This window comes from Condylura cristata, unplaced genomic scaffold (assembly GCF_000260355.1).
Source record: "Condylura cristata isolate star-nosed mole 26May11 unplaced genomic scaffold, ConCri1.0 scaffold00003, whole genome shotgun sequence".
In the NCBI taxonomy this organism is placed as follows: domain Eukaryota; kingdom Metazoa; phylum Chordata; class Mammalia; order Eulipotyphla; family Talpidae; genus Condylura; species Condylura cristata.
Genome location: NW_004567104.1, coordinates 49,346,274 through 49,360,237, shown reverse-complemented (window position 1 = coordinate 49,360,237; position 13,964 = coordinate 49,346,274). Strand labels below are relative to the sequence as shown.

Here is a 13,964-nt window from a genome sequence, read left to right as displayed (position 1 = left end):
TGCAGGTGATTCTGCCAGAATTAAAAGTAATTTTATTTTTTTAATAGACATTTAGTGTAAAAGGTCAAAAGAGAGGTTTGGATCCCTGTCATCCTCTCATACTTAAAAATGTAAAAAGGACTTATTTACATCCCTTTTTAACCACATGATACAGATTAAGCTGCAACAAAGTTAGGGTGAAAATAAACAAACAAAAAAAGAAAACAAACCAATTATATATAATTTTGCATTTAAAATAGTGGCAGATGCATCCCACATTATAAAAGTCTCTTTTCTAGGAGCACATTTCAAGTTACAGTGACATTGTGAAGTCCTATTGCTTGCCTTATTTTATGTCCCTTTATTGAGATAGGATTATTTTACAACACTTCATATAATTTAGGTGGATATATTCTCACCTTCTCAGATATATGTTACAACCCACGCCAACCAGGCAAGCACTCACAGGCTTGTCATTTTAAGTGACTCACCAGGCCTGCATGGACGTGGGCATTGTGTTGTTGCCAACCTCACAACCTTTGGTTTCCACCTTGGTAGCCAATCAGTAGCAATTTTAGGCAGCTTGCAACGACCTGAAAACTTTATACCAGTTCACCACTTAGCGCCATTGAACTCCCCGTTCTCTCTGAAGCTATGAGCTGGCCTCCTCTTCAGATTAGTCAGGCTCCCGCTTTTCTTTTAAATGCTGATTTAAACATTACCTCTCTTTGGACAGCATTCTCTCTCTCTCCCCAAAGGCGTCCTAAGCAACTGATCCTCCTTTTTGCCACCAAATGATCTCCCGTGCAGATTTCTGTTAGCACCCTTACCTTAGTGCTACCATTGTTCATTTGAATTGATGTCTTGCTCACTGTCAAGGATCTCTCTGGGACAAGGAGCAGGTCTTTGTGACTCAACCACTGGGCTTGTCAGAAGTGATCAAAACTGTTTAATCAAAGAAAAAATAAGAGAATGAGTGAATACCAGCACTGACCTTCAGTGCTTCTTTGGGTGATGGCCCTTTATAAACTGAAATTTTTGACTGGGAAATTCCCCTTTCTTCTTTTTCCTTATCATGAACTAAGTTCATAATGATCACAAAGAAGGATTGAAATGCGAAATTTGAATTCCACTTCAAGAATATGGTTCTGGATCAGTGCTTTTCATTTTACATCATTTCCTAATTCATCCCATCTAATCATCCCTTCAGCAAATAATCATTAAACTCCTACTCTCATCATAGCACCGTGCTAAAAATAAAAGACCCTTTAAGACATTGATGATCTTTCTGAGAAGACAGTATACCATGTTTTGTTTTGTTTTGCTTTTAAAGATTTATTTATGCATACAGAACTGGGATACAGGACAGGGGTTCAGGGGCACTGAGAGGATTCACCAGAGACAGAGTGGGGTGCAGAATAGGCAGACCTAGAGGTCTGCCTCGCATGTGGATCACCTCCAAGGTGGGGCTCAAACTCATGCTGAAGTGGCTTTAGCTTCTTAGTGCTGTGTTTAAACTGCTGTGCCAGCAGAAAGGGCCCATATCCATGTTTTTAAAGTCAAATATTACAAAAGAGAAGGTTTATAATGCTGTGCCAAGTGAAGAAACAGAAAACAGGTGTGACAGACACGTATAAGAACAGTGATAACTTTTAGTCATGAATAAAACAAAGGAAATTTTGAGAAGACTTCATGTTAGAATACTGAAATGAACACAGGATTCGTTGCCCATATTTTCTTGATTAAGACCTTAAGCATATAAGGAAATTTTCTTCCACTTACTTCATCAAAGAAGAAATACAGATGGCCAACAGACACTTGAAAAGATGTTCTTCATCACTTATCATTAGGAAAAACACATCAAAACCACAAGGAGATTTCACCTCACACCATTTAGGATGACTTATCAAAAAAATCAAGACAGTGAGTGTTGGCAAATGTGTGGAGAAAAATGAACCCTTGTACATTGTTGACAGGTATGTAAATTGGTGTCATTTACACTAACAGTATGGAGGTTCCTCAAAAGTTAAAAATAGAACTACCATTTGATCCAGGAGCTGCACATCTGGGTATTTATCAGAAGAATATGAACACACCAATTCAAAAAGACATATGCACTCCTGTGCTTGTTGCAGCACTATTCACAATAGTCATGACATGGAGACATACCTAGTGCCTGATGGTGGATGACTGGATAAAGAACACCTAATATAAACACAGTAGAATACTATAAAAAAAAAAAAATGAAAGCAACATGGATGGAACTAGAAGGAATTGTGCTAAGTGAAATAGAAAGAAAAGGACAAACACTATATGATTTCACTCATTTGTAGGACTTGAACAAAGCAAAGGAACAAACAAAATAAACCCTTAGACTCTGCCACCAGGAGAGAAGGGGGCTGAGATGGAACAGGTAGATTGGTGGGTGCTGGAGGTGAAAGGACATCTTGTGGTGGGAGTAGTGTGATATAAACGTAGTTGCCAAGGTGAGAAATTTATAACTGAAACCTCTATAGTGTTTGTTACCTCAGGCAATAAAACATTCAAAACACTGGTGATAGTAAATGTGTAGCTTGGTGACTGGGTTTAATAATACCATAGTCAACATTTGTAAATTGCTAATGGGGTAAATCTTTTTTTTTTAAGATTTATTTATTCATGCATACAGAACTGGGGTACAGGCCAGAGGCTCAGGGGCGGCAAGAGGCTTCACAAGAGACAGAGTGGGGAGCAGAACAGGCAGATCGACGAAGCACACTGCTGAGGGGAGCAGCAGGCAGGCCAGGAGAGGTCTGCTACGCCATGTGGATCTCCTCCGGGGCAGGCAGATATCGAACTCATGCGGAAGTGGCTTTAGCTTCTCAGTGCTGTGCTTTAACCCGCTGCACCACCGGGGAGGGCCGCTAATGGGGTAAATCTTAAAAGTCCTTATCAAAAAAAAAAAAAAGATTAACTATGTGTGGCAGTTGGGTCTAAACTAGGAAGAAAATGCTGCTAGCATTTCAATATTTCTGACAACCAAAGTTACTTTTATTTTTTATTTATGTTTTTACATCATTATTCATTTTTGTACAAGTTTGATTTCTCCTCTTGGGTATAATTCCATAAAATTACTACTACCAAGCCACCCATGAACCATCTCCATAATCTCTTCTGTATTGACATGTTTTCACTTCCAGCTCTAGTTACTCTGAGTTATCTTGAGATTTTGCTCATCTTTGGATGTGAGTTGCTCTCTTTCCCATTGAGCAGCACTTCCCCATTTTTCAAACTGTGCCCTCTCCTCTTTCTTGCATTCATCCATCTGAGTACCTGGTCCCAAACAGGTTGCTTTTAGAGATGCCATACCATCTTGCCTCTCCAGATTATGTTCTGATCTGGCCTTTCTGACAATGAGAGTTTGAAGTCTCAGTTCTACACTGAACTGATGCACCATAACACTGCATTCACTGGCTGCCAAACAAGCCCTCTTCTCAGATATGCACAGTCAAAGCACTGCAGGTCTGTGAGGAACAGTCTGTTTAATATAAAACATTCCTGTGGGCATGACAGTAACACAAGAAGCAACTGAGCTCAGCACTAAGCCTTTTCTTTCTAAGTTTCCTTAGACAGAAATGAAGGTCACTCCTTCTATTTTAATACTTGTATATTAACAAGTCATAGAAACGTAAACCTTCACATGAACTTCAAGATTATAAATTCCAACCCCCTGATTGACAAGGCACCTGTAACTTTGTCAACAGATCAGAGAAAAGGAAGAATCAGAAGCTTGGCTATCCAGGCTTAGTCCACATGTCCTCCCTCCAAAGTCAGCTCCCCCGGGCTTATGACAGTCACCACCATGGCACCCAGACTTACACACTTCTACACACTTCCCAATAACAGGCTCTGAAATTTTTCCCTAGATGCATAGCATCAAATTTTTATTAGCATTCTCACAGAGCACCCAGATTGGAAAGCAGAGTTTTCATTCCGTTTGAGGCCATTCAGCTAAAAATGCTTTGTAAACTCTGTTTCATACATGAATATTATCATTTTAAAGATTATAATAACATTTATAAATTAAATGTTTCAATATTAATAGTTTAATATAATTAATCCCTTTATGATTTATGTGGTACACTTTTCAATCGATTAAGTTTAAATTTACCAATTTCCATTGGTCTTTGCCTTAAACATTATAGCTGAGAAACTTAAGAAAACTTCACTAAAATACAGTGGGAAAAATTAGCAGTGGGGGAGAAAAATTTAGCAGGGCTTCAATAGAACTGGATTCAAAAAAGAAAGAGTAACTAAAAAGGTGTGATATTCTACTGTCCAGCACAGAGTAGGAGCAGCATTGCTAACTACTCGTATCAGCTCCTTCTTAGCTATAGTGAGTAATAGGTTGTTTTGAAAAATTGCCTATAACTACCAGCAGTATTTAAATTATCTACACTCAGCTACAAAGATAATGCTCCTAATAATCTATATACTTATCTCTCCCACAGTATAGAACAGTAACCTTGTGTCTTATATTATCTATCTTGTAGGATAGAATAGAAAATCTAATTTAACATATGCCCCCCCCATAATAGCATTATTCATTAAATGATATGTTGCCTACATTCTCATCAAAGGAGAGCACTGATAAATAGGTTGGAGTGAATTATTTTCAGAAACAATTTTGAAAGAAGCAGACCAAAAAAAAAAATTCCTAATTGTTGAGGCTTTGAATAAACATGATGAGCATTGTTTTATTACCAGAACAAAAACAATTTCATTTACTAAGCTGTTTATACAGTTAGACAATGAATAACAATGTGGAGTACAGTGTGCGAAGAGAAGAATGAGAAAGTTTTTCCATGAATAAGAATTATTTTTGTGGATTAGAAAACAAAGTTGGCAAGGTAACTATTCGTGTTTATACAAAGTCTTCTCATCTTTCCTTATTCTATGAAAAATAGTCTACATAATTTTCAAATCTAGATAAGTATTTATTTTATAATCAGAACAGGGAGGTTGGGTTAGAAAGGAAAGGGGACTGCAGAGTCTACAGAAACCAGATAATGACCAGTTGTGTTGATGAAAGAATTGTTATGAGAGCAGGGGTGGACGGGTGGTTGTCTAGAGAGAATACACCGTGTCCTCAGGCATGTTGATTCACTGAATAACAATAATGATGATGGTGGTGGTGACTTTAAATAACAACCAAAACAGCTTAACTAATGACCTATTTTAGCACAAGTCTAAACAGGTCCTGGGCATAGACAGCGAAAGGTTGAAACAAGAGACAACTGTCAGGAAATCTTTGTCTTACTAAAAAAAAGTTTGTTTCATGTCTTTGATATAAAGCATTGCTGTGTATAATATGTTACTGAAGTGTTTATCTTCCTGTGAAAATTAGTTATTAAAAAAAACACATCTTTTTAAAATACAATGCCAAAATAAGATCTTTTACCTATACAGTAGTATCTCAAGATGACATCTAAGGTTACATATTGTTACAAAATTGTGTGTGTGTGTGTGTGTCTGTGTGTATACTGCGAGAAGGTTCATGATTTGCCTCTTGTACCATAACCCCATAAAGAGAAGAGGAACATGTAGAAAAAGGCAAGAAGTCCCGAGAAAATCGTTTCAGTCAGGTACAGCTGTAGACAGAAGTCCACCCTGCCAACAGTACCTATTGGTAGAACTTTTGATGATGGAATTCCACCTGTGAATGAGTAAGATAAATGAAGTATGTCCTGGGCGTTGTCACTGATGAGCAGTGCAGGAATGTAGGCACAGGATTAAGATTCACAGATTTTCCTTCAACTGAACAAAACAACATGTAAATTAAGACTTGTTCATTAGCAGAATTGATTTGGTAACTACAAGCCCTTGTTGGAAAAGAAGATCACCCCTGAGCTTGGGGACTAAGTTTGGGAGTAGGCTCCATGACACCAGATGAGAGAACTGGAGCATTAGTCTAAGCAGAAGCCAAACAGGACAAATTTTAAATACATGAAGAAAACAAAATACTTGCAGAGTGCCTTGATGCTGTTGGCAGCTAACAGGGGCTTCTTATTTACCCTCTCCTCTAATCCATTCAATGAGCATTATCTAGAAGCCAAAATATGACAGTCTTTCCCCTGTGACTAAAATATGTTACTTTCATCATTAGTCCTCAGTCTTTCTTCAAGGGAGGACAGATATTATATCCATATTGCAGAAAAAGATGAAAACTTCACAGGGTATCAATGTTACCCTAGATCAGGAAACCTCAGTGAGAGATGGAAGCACACAGCCTTCTTGAGAGGAGAAGCAGATACAGCTTATGAATAGAAAACAGTTGTGCACTATAATATTATACCTGCTGGTTTAGGATTACAAATGAGAAAGTGGTGATCAGAGATGTTCTTATTTCTCAAAATCAGTAATTCTCAAAAGAAAGAAGAAAATCCCCGGGGTGAGAGTTGTCTGTTTATTTAATGGGTACACGCTCTTTTTGTGAGCTGTTGTGATTTCCCAAGACACTGTAATAAAAGCTGATGCCTCCACCTGAGCTCCTAAAGCAGACCACTTTTACCCCAGATAGTCCCATCTATACGAAATTATAAAGTGACCTTTCAGTAAACATGTTCATGTCTGGATATGAGTAAGTGTCTATGTAATGAGTTTCCCAAAGGACCGGTAGTTACCCACTAAGAGTTAAAAAAAACTCTAAAAAAAAACTCTTAAAAAAAAGGGGTAAAGGGTAGTCAATGTTCTACTTTCATGACTTTCTCAGATATGCCATTTGTACTGTCACTTTCTTAAATAGAAGTGTTGAAGTTGTTTTGCTCTTCCTTACTACTCAGGTTTATCACCATGACCATTAATTGTTTGCCCAGAGCATAAATTCAGTTAGCTTATCTATTTTATTGTCTGCCTTCAGGCTGTCGGCTCCACAATCTAGGTGCCGACACATATGGCTTGTCTCCTTACAATGTAGCAGGAGCTGAAAAACTATGGGAAATATGAAAAATCATTATAGTTTACACTTTATGATTATCAATTCAAATCCCTTCATGAAGCACATCTGAAATCTAAGGCTCAAGAATAATGCTTGTCCAAGGTCACACGATAGACTGTAGTAGATACAACTAGATTTGTATCTCACAATTTGCAGCTCATACAGAAAAAAACTGGTTTAGTCAAAATTACCATTAGAAATTCCTTAAGAGAATCTTTAAGCCTGGCCTGGTATCTGAGACAAAATGGATGGAACTCAAGTTGATCATGCCAAGTGAAATCAATCAAAAAGAAAAGATTTGAATAGTTTCATTCATCTGTGGAACTTAAGTACCCTCGAAACAATTGTACACAAACAATAAAAGGAATAAAATTTGAACTGTGCGAAAAGAAGTGATGGTTACCAGAGAAATAGGAGTAAGGGTGGAGTTGCTGGGGGAGTTAGATAAATGGGGTATGGGCTGGTGGAAGAGGGAAAAATACAGAAAAAGAAAGAAGTAGCAACATGCAAAAGAAAAAAATTAACCCTAATAAAATAATAACTACAAATAGAAAAGAAAAAATAAAAAGCAAAGATTAGAGGGTTAGCTTTTAAAACTGAGATATTTGCTAAATACAACAATAGTATAATTCTGGAGGCACCAGGTATAGGGGTATAGGGTTCCCCTTCTCTCTCCAAAGCATTTGTTCACTACAATCATACTACCAGCTTATTAGACAGTGAACTCTGAAGATGACTCGAAAACAAACAAAAAAAATGTTTGCTAACAACCTCTTCAGTAGAGATCATTGGCTTACTTCCCATTCCTCCTCTGTTCCATACGTGATTAAAGCTTGCTGCATAAGGGAGGTATTAGTAAATGAGAAAGCTTTTGAGTTACATTCATTTTGACTAGCATCTCTGGTAACTGCTTTTTCTCAAAAACATATGGTAAAGAAGGTGCAATGTTCCAATGACTGTGATTTCAAATCTAAAATACCATTTGTTCATTCCTGAAACCTGAACAAACATCTGGTGGTTAATGTCTTGTGTACCTTCATGCAGTACCTCTATCTATGACTCCAGATCATGGGCAAAAGTAAGTAGATGAGACTAAGTCACAAAAGCTTATTGGTCCACTGAATCTAAAAAAAAAGGGGGGAGTAGGGGAAGGAAGTGAACTAGGCTTCTGTGTCTCCTCCAAAGTAGGAAAATCAATAGAAGCTGTATGGGCTTAAGGACCTCATGCCTTCTGTCTCGCCTCACACAGCTATCAGCTATATCCAGTATATATCCTCCTATTAGAAGAAAATAGAATCCTTCCTTTCTCCAGTCCGTGGGTGCCTAAAATTAGTTCCAGTTTGTGCATACTGCCAGGTTCATGTTACCTTACACTTTTGTTAAGATTATATTTCCTATATTAAAACTTTGCCCATTTTTCAATTTATTTTTCTTTCAAGGTTTTTTTTTTTTTTCCTAACTCACACTTTCGATTACAAGATGACTCTTAGACTAGAATTGAAATAAAGTTGAATTGTATGTTTTGCAATATTACTCATCTTAGGGGGGAAAATTGGTTGTTTAGAGGAGTAGTGTATTAATCTAGTAGGCTGCCATAAAATACCACAGACTGGGTGGTTCAAATGTAAGATTTCCTTTTCATGCTTTTGGGTGCTGGAAGACCAAATCAAGGTATCAGCGGATTTGGCTTCTCCTTGCCCTCTCTTTTTTGCTTGCAAGTGAGCATCTTTCTCCAACCTCAAATAAGGACCATCCTTACAACCTCATTAGACTATCTCCCTAGTGGGCCCTTCCTGGTGATGCATCTGGTTAAAGCATAGCCACTATGAAGCTGTCGCAGCCACTGTAGCACGAGTTCGATCCCTGGCCAGGGAAGTGACCCATGTGGCATGGTAGATCTCTCCTCACCCACCTGCTGCTCCTCTCAACAGTGTATTTCAGTGGATCTGCCTGTATACAGTTGATAGCTGAGTGCAGATGAGACAGTCCTTTAGCCCACACAGCTTCTACTGATTTTCCCACTCTGTCTCTGTCATATCCTCACACGCCCCACACACACAACTCTGGCTTGCACCCCAGTTCTATATGCATAAGTAAATAAAGTAAATAAACTATCACACTAGCTCCAGATAGTCACATTGGAGGGTAAGGCTTCGATGTATGAATTTGGGGGGAACAACGTTGTTCATAAAAGTTGGCATGCTAACATTTAAACATTCTGTACTATCCTTCCCTGAGAGAAAAGACAATCCTATAAAAGAAAGTGGCAAAGTTATTATCATTTACATGTGCTATCATGTTATAAGAAATATAAATTTACATGTGAATCCTTTTTGTGAGATAGAATTCAATTGAATGCTCATAAAATAACCCTTAACTACATGTTTTAGCCTAATAGAACTCATGGAGATTTCACAAAAGAACCCCTCAGTACTCCAGCAATTCAGTCTCACATTGTGTTAGCCAGAAGAGACAAGGAACGAGCCAGAGTCAGAAATGCCAAATGAGACTGCTGCTCTCACATCTGTTCTGAGGTCGGAGTTGGTCTCATTCTGTGGAAGTGTGGTTTTCATGTGTGAAACAAGTGCAAGTGCTTTAAGGACTTTAGTGCACTGAACCACAAGTCTGAAATGCTGTATCATAAAACAGGGCTATTGCGGAGTGGGCACACTTGTTCAAGGAGAGTTCCTGTGTCCTCCTGAAGGACAGGTCACGCTAGTTTTTCAGAATGGGACTTTATGTTCTGTTGGATCATGTGCAATGTTCCCATTTCTGAATTTTTTTCACCAGTTTGGATTAGGGGAGGCACCTTGCAAATAAAAATATAGGACACCTAGTTCAGATCGAACTGCAGATAAATGATGAATATTTTTACTGTAACTGTGTCTCTCATGCAATATTTGGGGCCTCCTAACACACACGTGTGTGTGTATCCACATGTGTGTGTGTTCATATGAGGCATACTTACGCTAAGAGAAAATAGGTCGAATTTCCCTAAAATTCAAATTTAGCCATGGATTCATTGTTGTCTTTTTTAATCTAACAATTCTGCTGGAATTCTACAAAGAATCCTCCCTTTCAGTTTTCTCCCCACCACCCCCCTCCTAAACTACTACCACCAACTTTATAAATTCAATTTTCAGCTCATATTTTTATGTGTCTTTTAACCTCTGCCCCAAAGTATGAAACTCCAGGCTTCAGGCTACATTCCATTATATTGCTCTGATACCTGCTTCTGGATATGCAGTGTTAAAACACAAAGTTAGCTTTGCCTTACCATTCACCCATGCTGAGATATTCCTATCTTTATATCAGTACTCTATAATACTACCATGATAGCTCTAATGGACATTATGTGCCTAATAAATGTGGGGAGGCAGGACTAAACTTGTAAGTCTGTAAATCCTATAACCTTGGGCTCAGTTTGCTCACCTCTAAATCAGGGTATTGAATTAAAGAGCTATTCCACAAGGTTCCACCTAACAATTCCATGCTACCCGTCTGTAATACCCTCATTTGTTGGTGAAACCTCACTGTTCCTATTCGATGAGTCTTTTTTCCCTTCAGGTAGGCAGAGTTTAGATTACTAACAAAATGCTATTTAGATTACCCAATTAATGGCTTCATCTTTAAAGCAAAATACCAAATAAGCCAAAGTGTGTGTACCTCATATTCCTTCCACCCCCACTTGCTCTGACACCAGACTGTGCACTCAGCGGGTGAGCAGGTCATGTGATCATTAAAGTATCTTTGATGATGAACTGAGGAAAATCACGTAGGATTCCAAGCCATCTCCTCCCACCCTGAGAGCTGGCTGCCTGCGGCTCCTTGTTCTTTTCCGCCATCTAGTGGCACAGAGTTGCTCTTCCTCTTAGTACTGTGAAGACTTCAAAGATTATAAATCAAATGGATGAATTATTTTATTCTTGTCATTACAGTAAGCAGGGATTTATAGTGTGTGTCATGGAAGAAATATAATAAATGTTGATAAAAAATAAGCATAGCACAATATCAGACTTGAATATCTGAACATTATAGATTAGATTAAATTCATGCAATTTAATCTCTTTAATATGTTCAAATGTTAACTTGCATGCTGAAGAGCAAAAAAATATAAACTAGCCTAAAGTGTTCTAAAAAAGGATTATCCTTCTCAGGTACTCTTGTATAGCGGTAAAGAGATTTTTAAGCTAAAATAAACGAAATCATAACAAATGAAAAAAGAAAGAAAATTAAATCCTGATAAACTTGGAATCTGTAGAGAATGTCTCCATTCTGTATTTAACCATTCGTCTTCAATGATTAGAACTTACTACATCTTATTTATACATGCAATACAATGTTTAATGAATGTTGAATTACATCCAATTTTAATGTCTTAGAACATTAATTAATCTGAAACTTCCTTCACATGGCATGATAGTGAGCTTAATTGTGTAACTAAGATGAAAATAAATTTCCCTAATGAATGAATTAAAATATTTCTGAAATGTGACTTACTTCCTATTAGAGCTATTTTCACTGAATAACTATTATAGGAAAAAAATTTGACATTTTAACAGTATTTAATTTTTATTTAAAATGCCAGTGTTGACATGTGGTATTTAGATTTATCTAGCAAAAGATATTTAATTGGAATACCACTTGTTTTACTACATTTGTTAGCCACCTGAGAAATCTCTCATTTTTTTCCAGGGTGGGAAAATCCCTATAAGGTGGACAGCCCCGGAAGCTATTGCCTACAGAAAATTCTCCTCAGCCAGCGATGCATGGAGTTACGGCATTGTCATGTGGGAGGTCATGTCCTATGGAGAGAGGCCATACTGGGAAATGTCTAACCAAGATGTAAGTGCCACTTCTAAGTGTAAAAACATTAGAATTGAGGGGTAAATAAGCCTTTTGATTTCACTCATGTGAACCCTTCTCAAGTCTGAAACTGGGCTTGAAAAGCTGAGTGGCCTTTCACACGGAACTATATTTAGTGCCCTGGAGACAGTGATGGGTTTCACCACATGAGTCCCTGATCTACCTGTCAAATCTGACACATTGTCCTAAGGAAGTGTGAGTATGCTCATGCAATAACTTTGACCCACAGAAAGCAAAAAGTAATGTCTACCTTTCATTTCTCACTTAATGTACCACTGTGGAGAACAAATTAATTTAGGCTAGATGCCACTCACATGTATAATAGTAAATGCTTTCAGGCAACGTATCGTCAATATATATCATTTGGTGTGCTTCTTTTGAGATAAATAATGCTCTCTGTAATGCTTTATTTCTATTTTACCTATAAAAATTACTGTGGTGGTTAGAAATATATAACAGGAGAGTTAACACACATTTAAATTTATGACCTATACAAGAGAAAGAGATCATAGTACAAGTCAGTAACCCAAGCTAAAAATACATTTGAATCTCCCATTTCACCTCAGAATTCAACTTCATCTACTCACAGCATGTAATGGTTTCTGAGACAATGATAATTGGAAATAATTTGCTTCTAAAATGTTTATGGGTGAAAATATCTATATATGAAAATCCCTGAGCACACTTGGAGAACTATTATTGTCACTTTTCTTTTCCTTTTCTCAGTTATTTGCTTGAGATACCTCTCCACACCTCATGCTTCTTTATTCTACCCCAACTTCAAAGTGTCCAAATAGCTTAAAGATTCACTCATTTGCAAAGAAAGTTAATCCTTTCTAATGCCAGCCATAGAGGAGGCTGAGTTTTGGTCAGTTTTAACAGCGATTGTTTCTCTCTGCCATACATTGCTTTCAAATCTTAGTCCTAGTCAGACCTGTGTGTGGCTACTGTCTCTTTAGAATACTAGGACCAGGCACCCATGCAGCAACAGGCGGAAGGTCATACATATTCCTCAACCATTGCTTTCTAAAGTGTAGCATCAAAACACCAGTAAGTGTGCGTAGGCTCTGCTGAGCATCTGGTCTGAAGTACAAAGTATCCAATAACCAGCAACCTCTGCTCCACACGCCATACCTGGACTTTTTGATCCAAGGTATTAGCCCACAATCAGCCATTGTGATTTTATTTGAATCACCTCATTGCTCTTCTTTACCACTGGACTTTGTTTGGGACAATGTATGACCATCACTCCGCTCTTCTTAAAATTGAAACTCAGAAGCAGAAATTTGGACATTCACTTTCAGATGGAACTCATTTTTTTTAAACAATTATCTAAGGTAATAGAGTCCTTGTTCCTTCAGCACAGTTCCTTCTCTACCCTAAGCCCAGACTTGTCTACTTGTTCTACTTGGAAATGACAAAAACAGGCCATTAAAGCAAATCTCCAAGATAAAAAAAAAATCCTTCCTCTTAGTGAATTATAGACTTTACAGAAGAGGTTACACTAGAAGCACCCTCCTTAATTGATTCTCTATTTGTCCTTGTTTGAACCAGTTCCCTAACAGACAAAACTTAAAAATTGTCTGACTTAAATGATTCAAAATCTATACCCTTGCCATTAAAAAGGTCGTAAGTATTCACAGATTGCATACTTACATAACTTGTACATTTTATATAAGTACTACTGTATTCATATTCATGTATTTATTTTAAAATATCTGTTAGGTGACTTCTCTGTTCCAGGAACTAGAGATATAGTTAGAAAAGAATTGTCACCCCTGGAAGGGGCCATAAAGATTATGTAGACCAACTTGACTATGAAACTGGGACTTACAAAAGTGACATGGTTTCCTAGAATCCCTTAGTAAGTGATCACATAGTGAACTTTGGAGAGAACTGGAATAACCTTCTAAAGTAAGTAATGGGAAAGAAGAAAAGGCAGCAACTACCTCTTTCCTAGTGACTTGGTTATAGCACCTGTAGTTCCCCACTGAAGAAAGCACAAGTGATTTCTTGCCCTCATGGAGCATACATTTTAGTGGAATTATAACAGTCTCTAAAAAGAGTACATAAGAGAAAAATAGGGTATGTGGCATGATAATCATTTCTTTGGGGGGGAATCAAGAAAAAAGGATAATGCTGT

At 37.6% G+C, this 13,964-nt stretch overlaps 1 protein-coding gene across 2 annotated transcripts in view; it reads left to right on the top strand.

The window, feature by feature from the left end:
- Positions 1 to 13,964, top strand: part of EPHA6 (EPH receptor A6) — a 563,177-nt gene that overhangs the window by 521,174 nt on the left and 28,039 nt on the right. For both annotated transcript variants that reach the window (XM_004675273.2, XM_012734527.1), the window contains exon 15: positions 11,651 to 11,800. In XM_004675273.2, the coding sequence (XP_004675330.1) occupies positions 11,651 to 11,800 (150 nt within the window). The remainder of the gene's footprint in view (positions 1 to 11,650; positions 11,801 to 13,964) is intronic.